The sequence below is a fragment of the Taudactylus pleione genome, unplaced genomic scaffold, assembly GCF_031769625.1.
Source record: "Taudactylus pleione unplaced genomic scaffold, aTauple2 ptg000128l, whole genome shotgun sequence".
NCBI classification, from domain to species: domain Eukaryota; kingdom Metazoa; phylum Chordata; class Amphibia; order Anura; family Myobatrachidae; genus Taudactylus; species Taudactylus pleione.
Window position 1 is genome coordinate 3,570,535 of NW_028284530.1, and position 12,961 is coordinate 3,583,495.

Below are 12,961 nucleotides of genomic sequence, written 5' to 3' on the forward strand. Positions count from 1 at the left end.
CATTAGTGCAGTGGGATTTAGACAATTGCTGGAGGTAGTGTGTCCCCGGTTCCAAATGCCGTCTAGATTCCACTTCACTAGGCAGGCGATACCGAGACTGTACAGAAACGTCAGAAAAAGTGTCCTCAGTGTCCTGAAAAATGCAGTTGTACCCAATGTCCACTTAACCACGGACATGTGGACAAGTGGAACAGGGCAGACTAAGGACTATATGACTGTGACAGCCCACTGGGTAGATCACCTTACGCAGCAACAGCAGCAGCGTCACCAGTTGCAGCATCTCAGAAACGCCAGCTCGTTCCAAGGCAGGCTACGCTGTATATCACCGGTTTCAGTAAGAGGCACACCGCCGACAACCTCTTAGAGAAACTGAGGGAAATCATCGCCCAGTGGCTTACCCCACTTAGACTCTCCTGGGGATTTGTGATATCTGACAACGCCACCAATATTGTGCGGGCATTACATCTGGGCAAATTCCAGCACGTCCCATGTTTTGCTCACACAATAAACTTGGTGGTGCAGAATTTTCTGAAAAGCGACAGGGGCGTGCAGGAGACGCTTTGGGTGGCCCGAAAAATTTCAGGACACTTTCGCCATTCTGCGTGCCGAAGACTGGAGCGCCAGCAAACACTCTTGAACCTGCCCCGCCATCACCTAAAGCAAGAGGTTGTGACGCGGTGGAACTCAACCCTCTATATGCTTCAGAGGATGGAGGAGCAGCAAAAGGCCATTCAAGCCTATACATCCACCTATGACATAGGCAAAGGAGGGGGTATGCACCTGACTCAAGCGCAGTGGAGAATGATTTCCGTGTTGTGCAAGGTTCTCCAGCCCTTCGAACTTGCCACACGTGAAGTCAGTTCAGACACTGCCAGCTTGAGTCAGGTCATTCCCCTCATCAGGCTTTTGCAGAAGCAGCTGGAGAAAGTGAAGGAGGAGCTAAGACGGAGCGATTCCGCTCGGCATGTGGGACTTGTGGATGAAGCCCTTCATTCGCTTTGCCAGGATTCCAGGGTGGTCAATCTGTTGAAATCAGACCACTACATTTTGGCCACCGTGCTCGATCCTAGGTTTAAAGCCTATGTGGTGTCTCTCTTTCCGGCCGACACAAGCCTGCAGAGGTGCAAAGACCTGCTGGTGAACACACTGTCAGCTGAAGCGGAACGTGACACGTCAATAGCTCCTTCTTCATTTTCTCCCGCAACTGGGGCTGCCAGGAAAAAACTTAGGTATCCTAAGCAACCCGCTGGCGGTGATGCAGGGCAGGCAGGACCAAGTTTGGACATCTGGTCCGGACTGAAGGACCTGGCAACAATTTCTGACATGTCTACTGTCACTGCATATGATACTGTCACCATTGACAGAATGGTGGAGGATTACATCGGTGACAGCATCCAAGTAGGCATGTCAGACAGTCCATACCTGTACTGGCAGGAAAAAGAGGCAATTTGGAGGCCCCTGTACAAACTGGCTCTATTTTACCTGAGTTGCCCCCCCTCCAGTGTGTACTCCGAAAGAGTGTTTAGTGCAGCCGGGAACCTTGTCAGCGAAAGGCGTAGGAGGTTGCTTCCACAGAATGTGGAGAAGATGATGTTCATCAAAATTAATTATCAGCTCTTCCAGGGAGACCAGCCTCCAGAACGTACAGAGGGACCTGTGGTGGTGGATTCAAGTGGGGACGAGTTAATACTTTGTGAGGATGAGGATGTACACACTGAAGAGGGTGAGGAATCGGTGGATGAGGAGGATGAGGATGACATCTTGCCTCCATAGAGCCAGTTTGTGCAGGGACACATTAATTGCCAGCTTGTTTTGTGGGGGCCCAAACGAACCAATCATTTCAGCCACAGTTGTGTGGCAGACCCTGGCGCTGAAATGATTGGCTTGTTAAAGTGTGCATGTCCTGTTTATACAACATAAGGGTGGGTGGGAGGGCCCAAGGACAATTCCATCTTGCACCTCTTTTTTTTCTTTGCATTATGTACAGTTTGGGGCCTAGTTTTTCAAACTGCCATCCTGTCTGCCACTGCAGTATCACGCCTAGATGGGTCACGTGTTTGTGCCGCCCACTCGTGTCGCTTAGCATAGTCATCCAGCTACCTCGGTGCAACCTTTTGGACATAAAAACACTATTGTGAGGTGTGAGGTGTTCAGAATAGACTGGAAATGAGTGGAAATTAAGGTTATTGAGGTTAATAATAGCATAGGAGCAGAAAAACCTACAAATTCTGTGATTTTAGCTGTTTTTATGCTTTTTTTCAAAAAAATACAGATCCAAAACACAAAACCCAGAACCCAAAACATGGAAGGGTGGTTTTGGCAAAACCAATCCAGATCCAAAACACGAAGAAAGATCCAGATCCAAAACCAAAACACAAAACACGAAAAGTGGCCGGTGCACACCCCTATTCCTTACACATACAGGCTAATCCAAGGCAGTCTCTTGCTTCCCTTCTTGTTCCACTGGCGGCAGTCGGCACTCTTACTTTTATTATCAAGTCTATGAGCCACTGAGGTAACAGCTGCAGTGTGTGGTTCCTCCTGTTGGCAGCAGACTCCAGCCCTTCTCCTCACAGCTGACACTGGGCCTGATTCAGGAATTTGTGAATGCGCAGGACCTGTTCTGCATTATCACACGCAGGCCCCCGTAAGCCCCTGTATGATTGACAGGCAGAGGCGTTTACAGGGGGTGGGGAGACGGGAACGGCCTGCGTTTCCAGAAACGGGGGCGTGTTCATGGATGCAAATTCCTGGGCTCGCAAGCCGGCCAGCCTGCATAAGCTAAGACTTATGCTGGGCATACACGGCCAGATAAAATGTCTGTCAGACCGACAGACATTTTATCTGGCCGGCTGCCAGCCGCAGATGTCGCCGGCATACACTGTGAGATTTCTCTCATAGTGTATTCGGCAGACATCTGCACTCCGCCCCCGAGGGAGGAGACATTTCCCTGTTCCTTCCGTAGGAAGGAACACAGGAAATGTCTGTCTGTCGGCCGCGCTGGGCATACACTGCCCGATGCGGCCGACAGTTTACCGGGTAAATATCGCATCGGACGGGCATGCTGGACAATCCTGCATGCCCGACCGAGCAATATTTAACCCTCGGTTGCCCGCACACACGCTACAATTATCAGGGCGATCCGCCGATATCAGGCGGATCGCCCCGATAATTGTAGCGTGTATGGCCAGCATTACTCAGCTGGCTGGCGCCGTACAACAGGTGATCCCAGCCTGTGACCTCAGTCGAGGGGCAGGGATCACAGATGCAGCAGGAGGTGTCGGACAACTCTTTCTGAATTTGCATTTTAGCAAGGACAGATTTGCAAAGCTGCTTGTGTGCAGCTTTGCAATTCCATTCTCTGCTGAATCAGCCCCACTGTCATCAACTGTCACTGTTTGACCACACACCAGAGCCACTAGGGGGCATGGTAAAAGCCAAATCTCTCTAGCGCCCGATTACCACCTGTGATCAAGCAAAAAACCTGCAGCATTATGAAAAAAGGGGAACATTTGTTAACCCCACATGAATACTATATGAAAACCAACTGTGCTGGTACATTTACATTACATTTTACATAAAGACTCTCAAGGATATATCATAAAGTCAAGATCTTTTGTACATTATGTATCTCTTGTTAGATCAGTGGACCCGCTCACTAGATGCGTTTGCTCACTCGATGTGTATGCAAATTTGCGAAGGCATGCGATCGCACTGCAAGGCATTACACACCCACTATGTCTTGGCATGCTATCGCTTTGTGTATGCAGATGCCCGCAAGCAGAAAACCAGAAACAAATGCTAGTGTACACTCTAACTATGCTAAACCTAATAATAATATTGCTAAATTGCATCCAAGAGGTTCTTAGCATAATGATGGCCATAATTATGGACCTGCCCACCATATCCAGGTGATCTCCATCAGGCAGGTCCCTAACACTCCTATGGAACAAATACAGGGCACGGGACCCCCCAGGCCAACCCAGCAGAACCGCCCCATGGCATCACACTAGTGTGAGATTTAAAGTGAGGGTTAAATTATAATAAAGAAACGCCTATGTGTTAAGTCCTACATAAGTACGAGGTTATAATTAAAAGTGATGGTTAGGGTCAGGCACCAGGAGGGAGGGTTAGGCACTTACCCCGACGGTTAGGGTTCGGCACCAGGAGGGAGGGTTAGGTACTTACCGGAGGGTTAGGGTTCTCACATGTGGACCTTTAGTGTGTCAACATATAGTCCCTGTTAACCTTTTGCCCCTGTTGACCTATTGACTGTCTAACCAAGGCCGGCTCTAGGGGTGTTCGACCAGTGCGACTGAACAGAGGGCGCACCCCTATGTTCAACAGAGATTGAACATAGAGGGCGCACAGCTCCCCAACATTATGCATGCTTGCTTACTCTCCCAGAAGATGCGGGAGGCTCCAGATTTTTTCGGGTAGCCCCCCACTCCCCCTGAAGAGTAGGCAGATCTCCTGATGAGATTTTACAGGGAATTTGCGGGTCCGTAGGGAGGGAGAGGGGCTAAAATGGCGTGAATCACGTCATTTGGCCTCTCCCCCTCCTCGAGGACCCGCAAATATCGGACTTTCCCCAGAAAGGGGTGGGGCTTAATTATACCTACAGTCCAGCCCCGCCCACCAAACCTGTCAGCAGCATCTCCTCTCCAGGCTGCTCCCGGAGAGGAGTTTTCTAAAGTCGGTAAGTATGATTTTATGCAGTGTTTTATCTATACTAATATTATAAGAACATTGTGTCTGTCTGTTTGGCGCTGGACCCCTCTGGAAGCCCGGGCCCGGGTAAATTGTACCCGCCCCCCCTCTCGGCACCCCTGTGCACAGGGCATACAGTGACACTGGTTTGAGTGGTGGGTGAAGGCACTGCTGCCACCAGCCTGTATAGCGCTGCTGGCAGGGGCGTTTCTAGAGAGGAGGGGGCCCGTGTGCAGTCTACACGGGCCCCCTCCTCTCTGTCCGGCAGCGCACTGAGCTGTGCAAGGCCAGCGCCGGAGTTATAGACTCTGGGCACTAGAGTGCGCCCAGTGTCTATAGAGTATGCCCAGGTCACCGGGAAAATGGCTGCAGCGGCTATTTTCCTTTTTCTGTGCATACGACAGGAAAATGGCCGCGGCGTCATTTTCCAGTCATTTTTACAGCGCCGGACCCCCGCACTGACGTGGGACTCTGGAGAGATAAGTAATACTATGGGTGCAGGGTGTGCGGTGCGGGCCCCTTCTGGACCCAGGGGCCCGTGTGTCGCGCACACCCTGCACCCATTATAGATACGCCCCTGGCTGCTGGTCATGTGGGCCACTCCCGTGACAGGGCCCCTATGCAAAGCAATACAACTATAACACCTGAAATAATAATAATGTTGGCAGAAGCTTTTTCATTATGGGCGAAGCCGCGGGCATCAGCTTGTAGATTATATTTCAGCAACTCATATCAGTCCCAGCCCTAGTGGAGCTTGCAATCTATATCCCTTGGACACAACACACATACACACAACAGTCATTAATTTTTTTAGAAAAGAACTGTGCGAGGAAACTTTAGCATGGGGAAGAAACTCAGGCAAACAAAGGGAGGACATACAAACTCTGCACAGATAGTGCCTTGGTCAGGAATTCAATGCATGACTTCAGGGAGGCGTGCTAACCACTACGCTAACCATGTTTATATATCTTCATTTTAACTCACATGATAGTAAAGTATATTTTAGTTTAGCAATATTATCTGCCCCTAAAGGCACTGCAATCCCCTTTATGATGTGTTTACCACATAGCAACATGTATATCAATGTTATACAGAAATAAATGTTCCCATTTTAAAGGTTTAGAGCTAATAAACATAAAATAAGTTACAAAGTGCAGATAAGAAGCACTGAATTAAACATTCAGAAAAAGAAAAGAGGTTTTTGGGCAGTTGATCAAAATGGAAAAAGAGGGACAGGTCTGTAACACCAGGGACAATCCCTGGAAATGAGGGACAGTTAGCATCTACTTAAGAAGGAATTTATAACACGCTTCCTCTACAGGACCAGGCATTGGGGGCATGGTCAGTGCTGATGGTGGGACTATTGGAATGGAAACTGTAATCCCAGAGCACCAGTAGATGGCATAGATGGCTCAGCAATGAGCAGCAGAGGTGGGAGAACCTGGGGAGGAGGAGTTGCTCTGCACATGTGCAGAAGAAGCTGAGCCAGGAGACAGCAGCAGCATTCAGCAGCTACTGCTATAGATTTAGCAAAGGCACGGCAGCAGCAGCAGCTCTCCCCACCATCTCCTACCCAGAGAAACTTGCACAATGCCAGTGACTGAGAAGGACCTGGCTGTGGATGCCCCCTGGAAGAAGATCCAGCAGAACACCTTCACCCGCTGGTGCAATGAGCACCTGAAGTGTGTGAACAAGAGGATAGGCAACCTGCAGACCGACCTGAGCGATGGGCTGAGGCTCATTGCCCTGCTGGAGGTGCTGAGCCAGAAGAGAATGTACAGAAAGTACCACCAGAGACCCACCTTCAGCCAGATGCAACTGGAGAACGTCTCCGTGGCCCTGGAGTTCCTGGAGAAAGAGAACATAAAGCTGGTGTCCATAGGTGAGTATCATCCCCCCAATCCACCCCCCTCCAGCTTGTGTGAAGGTAACATTAATGGGTTTAGTTGGTGATATGTCTGCTGCATAAGGAAACAGTGGCCATTACCTGTTGTAGCCAGGTTGCATGCCCATGGCATTACTACTGTAAGTGCTGAAGTACAGGAGTTCATTCATTCCTGCATTGCATGTCATCTAGGCAGGATCTTCTCCTGAAGGGTTAAATATGTTCTCAGAGGGTGAAATCACCAGGTAATGTGAGATCCATTCACTCTTCATTTCTGTGAAAGGGATGGTAACCTAACCCCTACAGTGGCACAGTGCAAAATTTTGTATGTATATATATATATATATATCTATAAAAAAAAAAGTTATTGACCCTTTTCAGAAGTTATTTATTTAAGGCTATTGCATTTCTTTTTTTTCTTTTTTTTCTTTTAGATTTCTTTTTAGCTACGTAATGCCTAGTCTCAACATATGTTGTATTGCTTTTAATTTTCAAGTAGCTAATTTAGTGCCATGGACAGGAACATGAGTAGCAGGCTGGCCCTGCTCACACCTGCTGTTCTTTTATTTTCTATTACACTGTGACTCCGTCTATTTCACACTCAAATTCTCTCACTGTTGTGAGAGAAATTGTAGTACGATCATAAACCCTTTGTCTGGATCTTTTTGTCGTGTGTGTGTTAAGCTGGTGCAGGCTGCAGGTGAGGCAGGGTGGGGCCTGTTCTAGCTACAGGTACATAACACAATATATGGAGCAGGTGAGGCTGCACATAATCTAAGTGGAATCGTATAAATACACGGTGTTAGATGGCCTTTAGTCTAATACTGCCAAAAGGATTCGTCTTAATTGCATGGTCTATGATAATATACTATTCGGAGACAAGTTACATTTTTATTGACTTAAATACTGTCATGCCAATGTTTCATACTGTATAGCTGTACTGTTCATACTGTATCCAACTTATTTAAATTGTTATTATGACAGGTTAGGATTGAAAATTATGCGCTTGGGTGGTTCCAGACAGGGCCGGTGCTAGGGTGTTCAGTGCCCCCCTGCAAACTAAATTTGCACCCACCTACAAATATGTCCTTTTGACATGTCTCATATTTACCCCTTATTCATGTTACACCACACAGTAGTGCTCCTTAGACCCATTATGCTACACAGTAGTGCCCCTTATACACATTATGCCACACAGTTGTGCTCCTTATCCACATTATTCCACACAGTAGTACCCCTTATACACATTATGGGCCCTATTTACTATTTGCGAATTTAGGAAATATCACAGGAATTTATCAAAATTCTCTTGTAGGGACAGATCTTGCGATAAAGTTTTGCCACTGCTATTCCCGGCCGCACACTTCTCCCTATATTTTTTAGAAAAAAAAAACAGGGAGAATGTCTGTGCATGCACTGCCACCGGCTACTGCAAGTCCCCCCAGCTTGCAACAGGCCAAATTCAAAAAGCCCCTGCTGCCTATTAGCTGTTGGTCCATGGCTTGCAGTCAGCACCAGTTTAAAATTAAACTGGCACCACACTCGCTTGCCTGGCGCTTATTAAAATAGCCATCAAGGTGAAGGCCAGTTTCAGGCCTGGATGGCTCCTCTCCCGCCCTGGGGGCGTCCTGTATTGCTAACCCCAGCATACCACATCACAACCCCGGTTCCAAGACAAACATTTACTGCAAAACTACAAAATTGAAAATCATTTATTTACATTTTTGATACATAATTCAAAATATAACTAAATGTGACAAAATGGTGATGTGTTGTAGAGGAGATTGAGCTGTAATAAATTTAACTGAGTGTTGTTTGGATTTAGGATTTATTTAATTGGATGCTCTGAAAATCTTTGACAAGTTGCTCACCACATGCTGCCATATTTCTGTAAAATAATTTCCCCTGTCACTACTATGGGCTCAGCTTAGTAAATAACAATATTTGCTCCCGGGCATTAAGTTTTGTAATTGCACCTCTACGTTATTGATACATTTTAGACCACACACCTCTTATCACAATACCTTGTCACAAAGTCTCTGAAACTGGTGGTATGATAAATTGCATCCATTGTCAGCCACCTTGCACAAACCCTAGTGGGTTTTTTTTTTTTTCACCTCCTCCACTTTATTTTTTACCTGCCCTACTGGACACCAAATGGAGGGAAACTGTACAATGACCGTAGCTCTCAATGACCCATTGTGCTGGGTAAGGCGGAGAGAACCAATCGGAATCGCTGACTGTGTGAACACACTGTAGACAAGAATAGTGCAGGGTGAGAACAAGAGGATGGAGGGCCTTGCTCGTGAGAACTTACAAATTGCATCAGTGCCTACCAAGTAGATCGGGAGGCGATGAGGCAATTAGGGTCTTTATACATTAGAGGCCTCAGCCACTTGATGCATAGCACTACTAAATCACACTTACTTTACATCTCTTAGAAAGCAGGTAGGCAAGTATGAGATCCTCTGGGTTAGGCAAGGTACCTTGGTTTTTAGGCAACTGTCCATCAGAACATAGAAATTGTGTCTACATGTTTGGAATTGTATATTTATCACTTTTTAGAATAAATGTTTCCTACATGAAATTTAGTGGAGGTTTCCAGAAAAAAACCCTTATCTGCTCAACTGCCAGAAGTGCAAGTTTTCTTTTACTGGCTTCCTTAGATACTCACAGGCTCCTGTACCAATCGTTCCATGGACAGCTTTCCACCAGACAGCATTTACTTTCATAATGTTCCTGATTGGTATGCCAGGAGAAGCATTGATCTAAGACCAGTAGGGAGGAGCCAGGCCTATGTCCAAGCTGTCTTATCTCTCTGACTTCTCTGCACAGTACATTGTATTATGCTTATAATACCCAGATACTTGGGGTCACAGCTAATACAAGGTTGACATGTTCATGTGTTTGCACAGTACATTCTTGTTTCACAGACTAGGCACAATTTTGGCTCAATCCTTCAGCACTTCCATTCAATGCTTGTGAGCATGTACAATCCTATTCTGACACCGGAGACTCTGGTAATAAAATCATTATCTCCTGTTTATCATAAGGCTCCAGACTGAATAGTGTACAAGGTGGTGACAGTACACCTATTAGTAAGGCTGTTATGTGACTTACCATCGCTGACAAGTGTCCCTAATTTCCATCCACAAGCTGAGGTTCTACTGCATGTTATTTGCCACAGTAGTCATATTACTATCTGGGAACCAAATGTACTGCGAGTAGAGGGGCAGTGGCAAGATTTTGGTAATGTACACACTGAGAAGATGTCGACACGATATGTTGTTTATGGCAGAATCGGAATGACCTATTGGCCACATCGCTCAGTGTGTATGGCCAATATGCCCGCTCCCGCGGTCGCAGCCGGTATCGCCCGGTTGGCTTTGCTGCACGTCCAATTAAACAATATCGCATGCATCCCTGTTGCAGGTAATGAAGGATGATGTCCATTACCTCATAGTAATGTGTACTCGAGGTACGATATGTCGGGCCAATGTATTGTATCGCTTAGTGTGTACCTGGCATCAGAGGTAAATGTACTAAAGTGAGGGCTTTTAGAAGTGGAGCTGTTGCTCATAGCAACCAATCAGATTCTAGCCATTATCTTTTAGAACATTGATTTTCAACCTTTTTCAACTTGAGGAACACTACACAAAATTAAATAATTGCCAAAGCACACTATCCGGCTATGCAGTGTGCGTGACCAATGGAAAATCCTACACATTGCCTCCCACATAAATAAATACATACACATTAGCCTCCACAGGAGTAAAACACGCTACACATTAGCCTTCACAGGAGTAAAACAGGCTACACTGGCCTCCTTCACAGGAGTAAAACAGGCTACACTGGCCTCCTTCACAGGAGTAAAACAGGCTACACTGGCCTCCTTCACAGGAGTAAAACACGCTGCACTGGCCTCCTTCACAGGAGTAAAACACGCTGCACTGGCCTCCTTCACAGGAGTAAAACACGCTGCACTGGCCTCCTTCACAGGAGTAAAACACGCTGCACTGGCCTCCTTCACAGGAGTAAAACACGCTGCACTGGCCTCCTTCACAGGAGTAAAACACGCTGCACTGGCCTCCTTCACAGGAGTAAAACACGCTGCACTGGCCTCCTTCACAGGAGTAAAACACGCTGCACTGGCCTCCTTCACAGGAGTAAAACACGCTGCACTGGCCTCCTTCACAGGAGTAAAACACGCTGCACTGGCCTCCTTCACAGGAGTAAAACACGCTGCACTGGCCTCCTTCACAGGAGTAAAACACGCTACACTGGCCTCCTTCACAGGAGTAAAACACGCTACACTGGCCTCCTTCACAGGAGTAAAACACACTACAGTACAAGTGCGCTGAACTGACCACTGCGGAACACTTGTCAACTGCTCGCTGCACACTAGTGGTTGAAAAACGCTGTTCTAGAAGGTGCTAATTAAATGTTAAGTAGAATCTTATTGGTTGCTATGGGCAACATCTCCACTTCTAAAAACTCTCACTTTAGTAAACTTACCCATTAGTTTTACAGGGAAACCAACCTGGTTTTGCCTTTCAAAAGACTGATGCGTTACATTTTGAGGCTACATCACCGAAATCTCACCGACGCCCACTACTCGCAGGCGATTAAATTTATGCCTTGTGCAGATGTATCCACATACATCTATCCTCCGTGAGCTACAAGTCGCTACACAACGCGGAATATCCGTGTTATGACTCGGTAGCGCCAAGCGACTTTTTGTGCAACTTTTTACCTTTTTGAAATGCGTCTTATTTGCACAGCGATGTGAATATTTAGCACTAACAGCTTCTGCTGATTAAAATGATATGCAGCATGCCTATATTCTATGTGTGACTGCGGGTGTATCTGAATGGGAAACGCTACGTTAGTGTTACAGCCACTGACACTAACGTAGTGTTTAGCATGCAGATACACCTGCAGTCACATAGAGAACATAGGCATGCTGCATTGCACTAGCAGCTTCTACTGATTAAAATTATATCTATTCACATCACTGTGCCAATAAGACTCATTAGAAGGTAAAAAGTCGCATGAAAAGACACTCGATGCTACCGAGTCACTGCGACTAGAAGGCGCGACTAGAAGGGCTATTTAGCGGTTAAGGAGGCTAGATGTCTGAGCACACATTTGTACCATAAGCGGAATACTTGATACTAAAGACTACATTATAATTAAACTTGGCACGTTGGGAATTGTGGTTCTTCGATGGGTCCGCAGAGACAGTGGCCTGTGTAATAGACCTAGATAAATCAGCAGTGGATTGTACTTGGAATGATTTTATAATGTTTGCAACTTTGTTATTACTGATGTATGACAGGGAATCTAAGCGGTTTCTGAAATGTCTTTAACATTTATATTGTATAGAATTATAGTAAAGAATATTTAGATAAGGGAGGAAAATGGGTATTACATCAGACTAACCTGATCGATTGTCAAATCCTGCAAAAGGTCATTATATAAGGTGTCTGGTGATGTCATGGCTTGTGATTACACGGATTCAGCTGCCAAAACAACAGTAGCATCTGTTCTGCAGCACCGAATTCATATATATCTGAGATATGTCTGCATTTTATATTTCTGGTGCCACAACAAGACAGGGAGAATTTAAGTTACCAATTCTACTGTATAACACTATCTGAATGTGAGTATTGTGTGTCTGTAGTAACAAGGTTGTGCATGGTAACAAACAGCCAAAATGCAGTGAGCACATGTAAGCGCTCACTTGTGTTACTGGCTGTACTTTGGTCTGCTCACATGTGGGCGTTGAGATGACAGGTTAGTCTAGCACAGTTTTTCTGTAATAAGAAGCCGGCCATGGGGGCTGAATGTATGACACAATGTGATTTAGTTTTTTCTTTTTAGTGTATTTTTATGCATTTACACTGCGGTTCTCACTACTTTTCACTTGTTTTGTTGCTTAAGGAATTGTGTAGTCTATACATTTTAAATTCCCATAATGCTTTGTCAGTATGAAGAGCATGACAGCATAATTTCAGGGAAGTGCGAACACCGGAATCTGCTGGGGTTAGGGGGGAGCGTTCAGGTTAGGCACTAGGGAGAAGGTTAGCGTTGGGCACTAATGGGGGAGGGTTAGGTTTAAGGGGTAAAGTGAGGGGGAGGTTAGGTTTAGGCACTAGGGGTAAGGTTAAGTTCAGGCACCAGGGAAGGTTAGGGTAGGGAGAGGGTTAGGATGCCAACAGACGGAATCGATATGAAATACCGCCGGCCGCATGGCTGGCGGTTCGATTCCCGGCAGCAGCAGCCCGACAGATGGACAGATCCCAGCAGCGGCAGCCCGACAGCGCTGGAAATCCCGATCGTTCTCAGGTAAGTATATACTAACCT

The 12,961-nt window shown here is 46.4% G+C and overlaps 1 protein-coding gene across 2 annotated transcripts in view; it reads left to right on the top strand.

Moving 5' to 3' along the window:
• Positions 1-6,110: 6,110 nt before the first annotated feature.
• The window catches only part of FLNB (filamin B), a 240,370-nt gene continuing 233,519 nt past the window's right edge, over positions 6,111-12,961 (top strand). For both annotated transcript variants that reach the window (XM_088472690.1, XM_088472691.1), the window contains exon 1: positions 6,111-6,592. In XM_088472690.1, the coding sequence (XP_088328816.1) occupies positions 6,301-6,592 (292 nt within the window). In that variant the 5' untranslated portion in view covers positions 6,111-6,300. The remainder of the gene's footprint in view (positions 6,593-12,961) is intronic.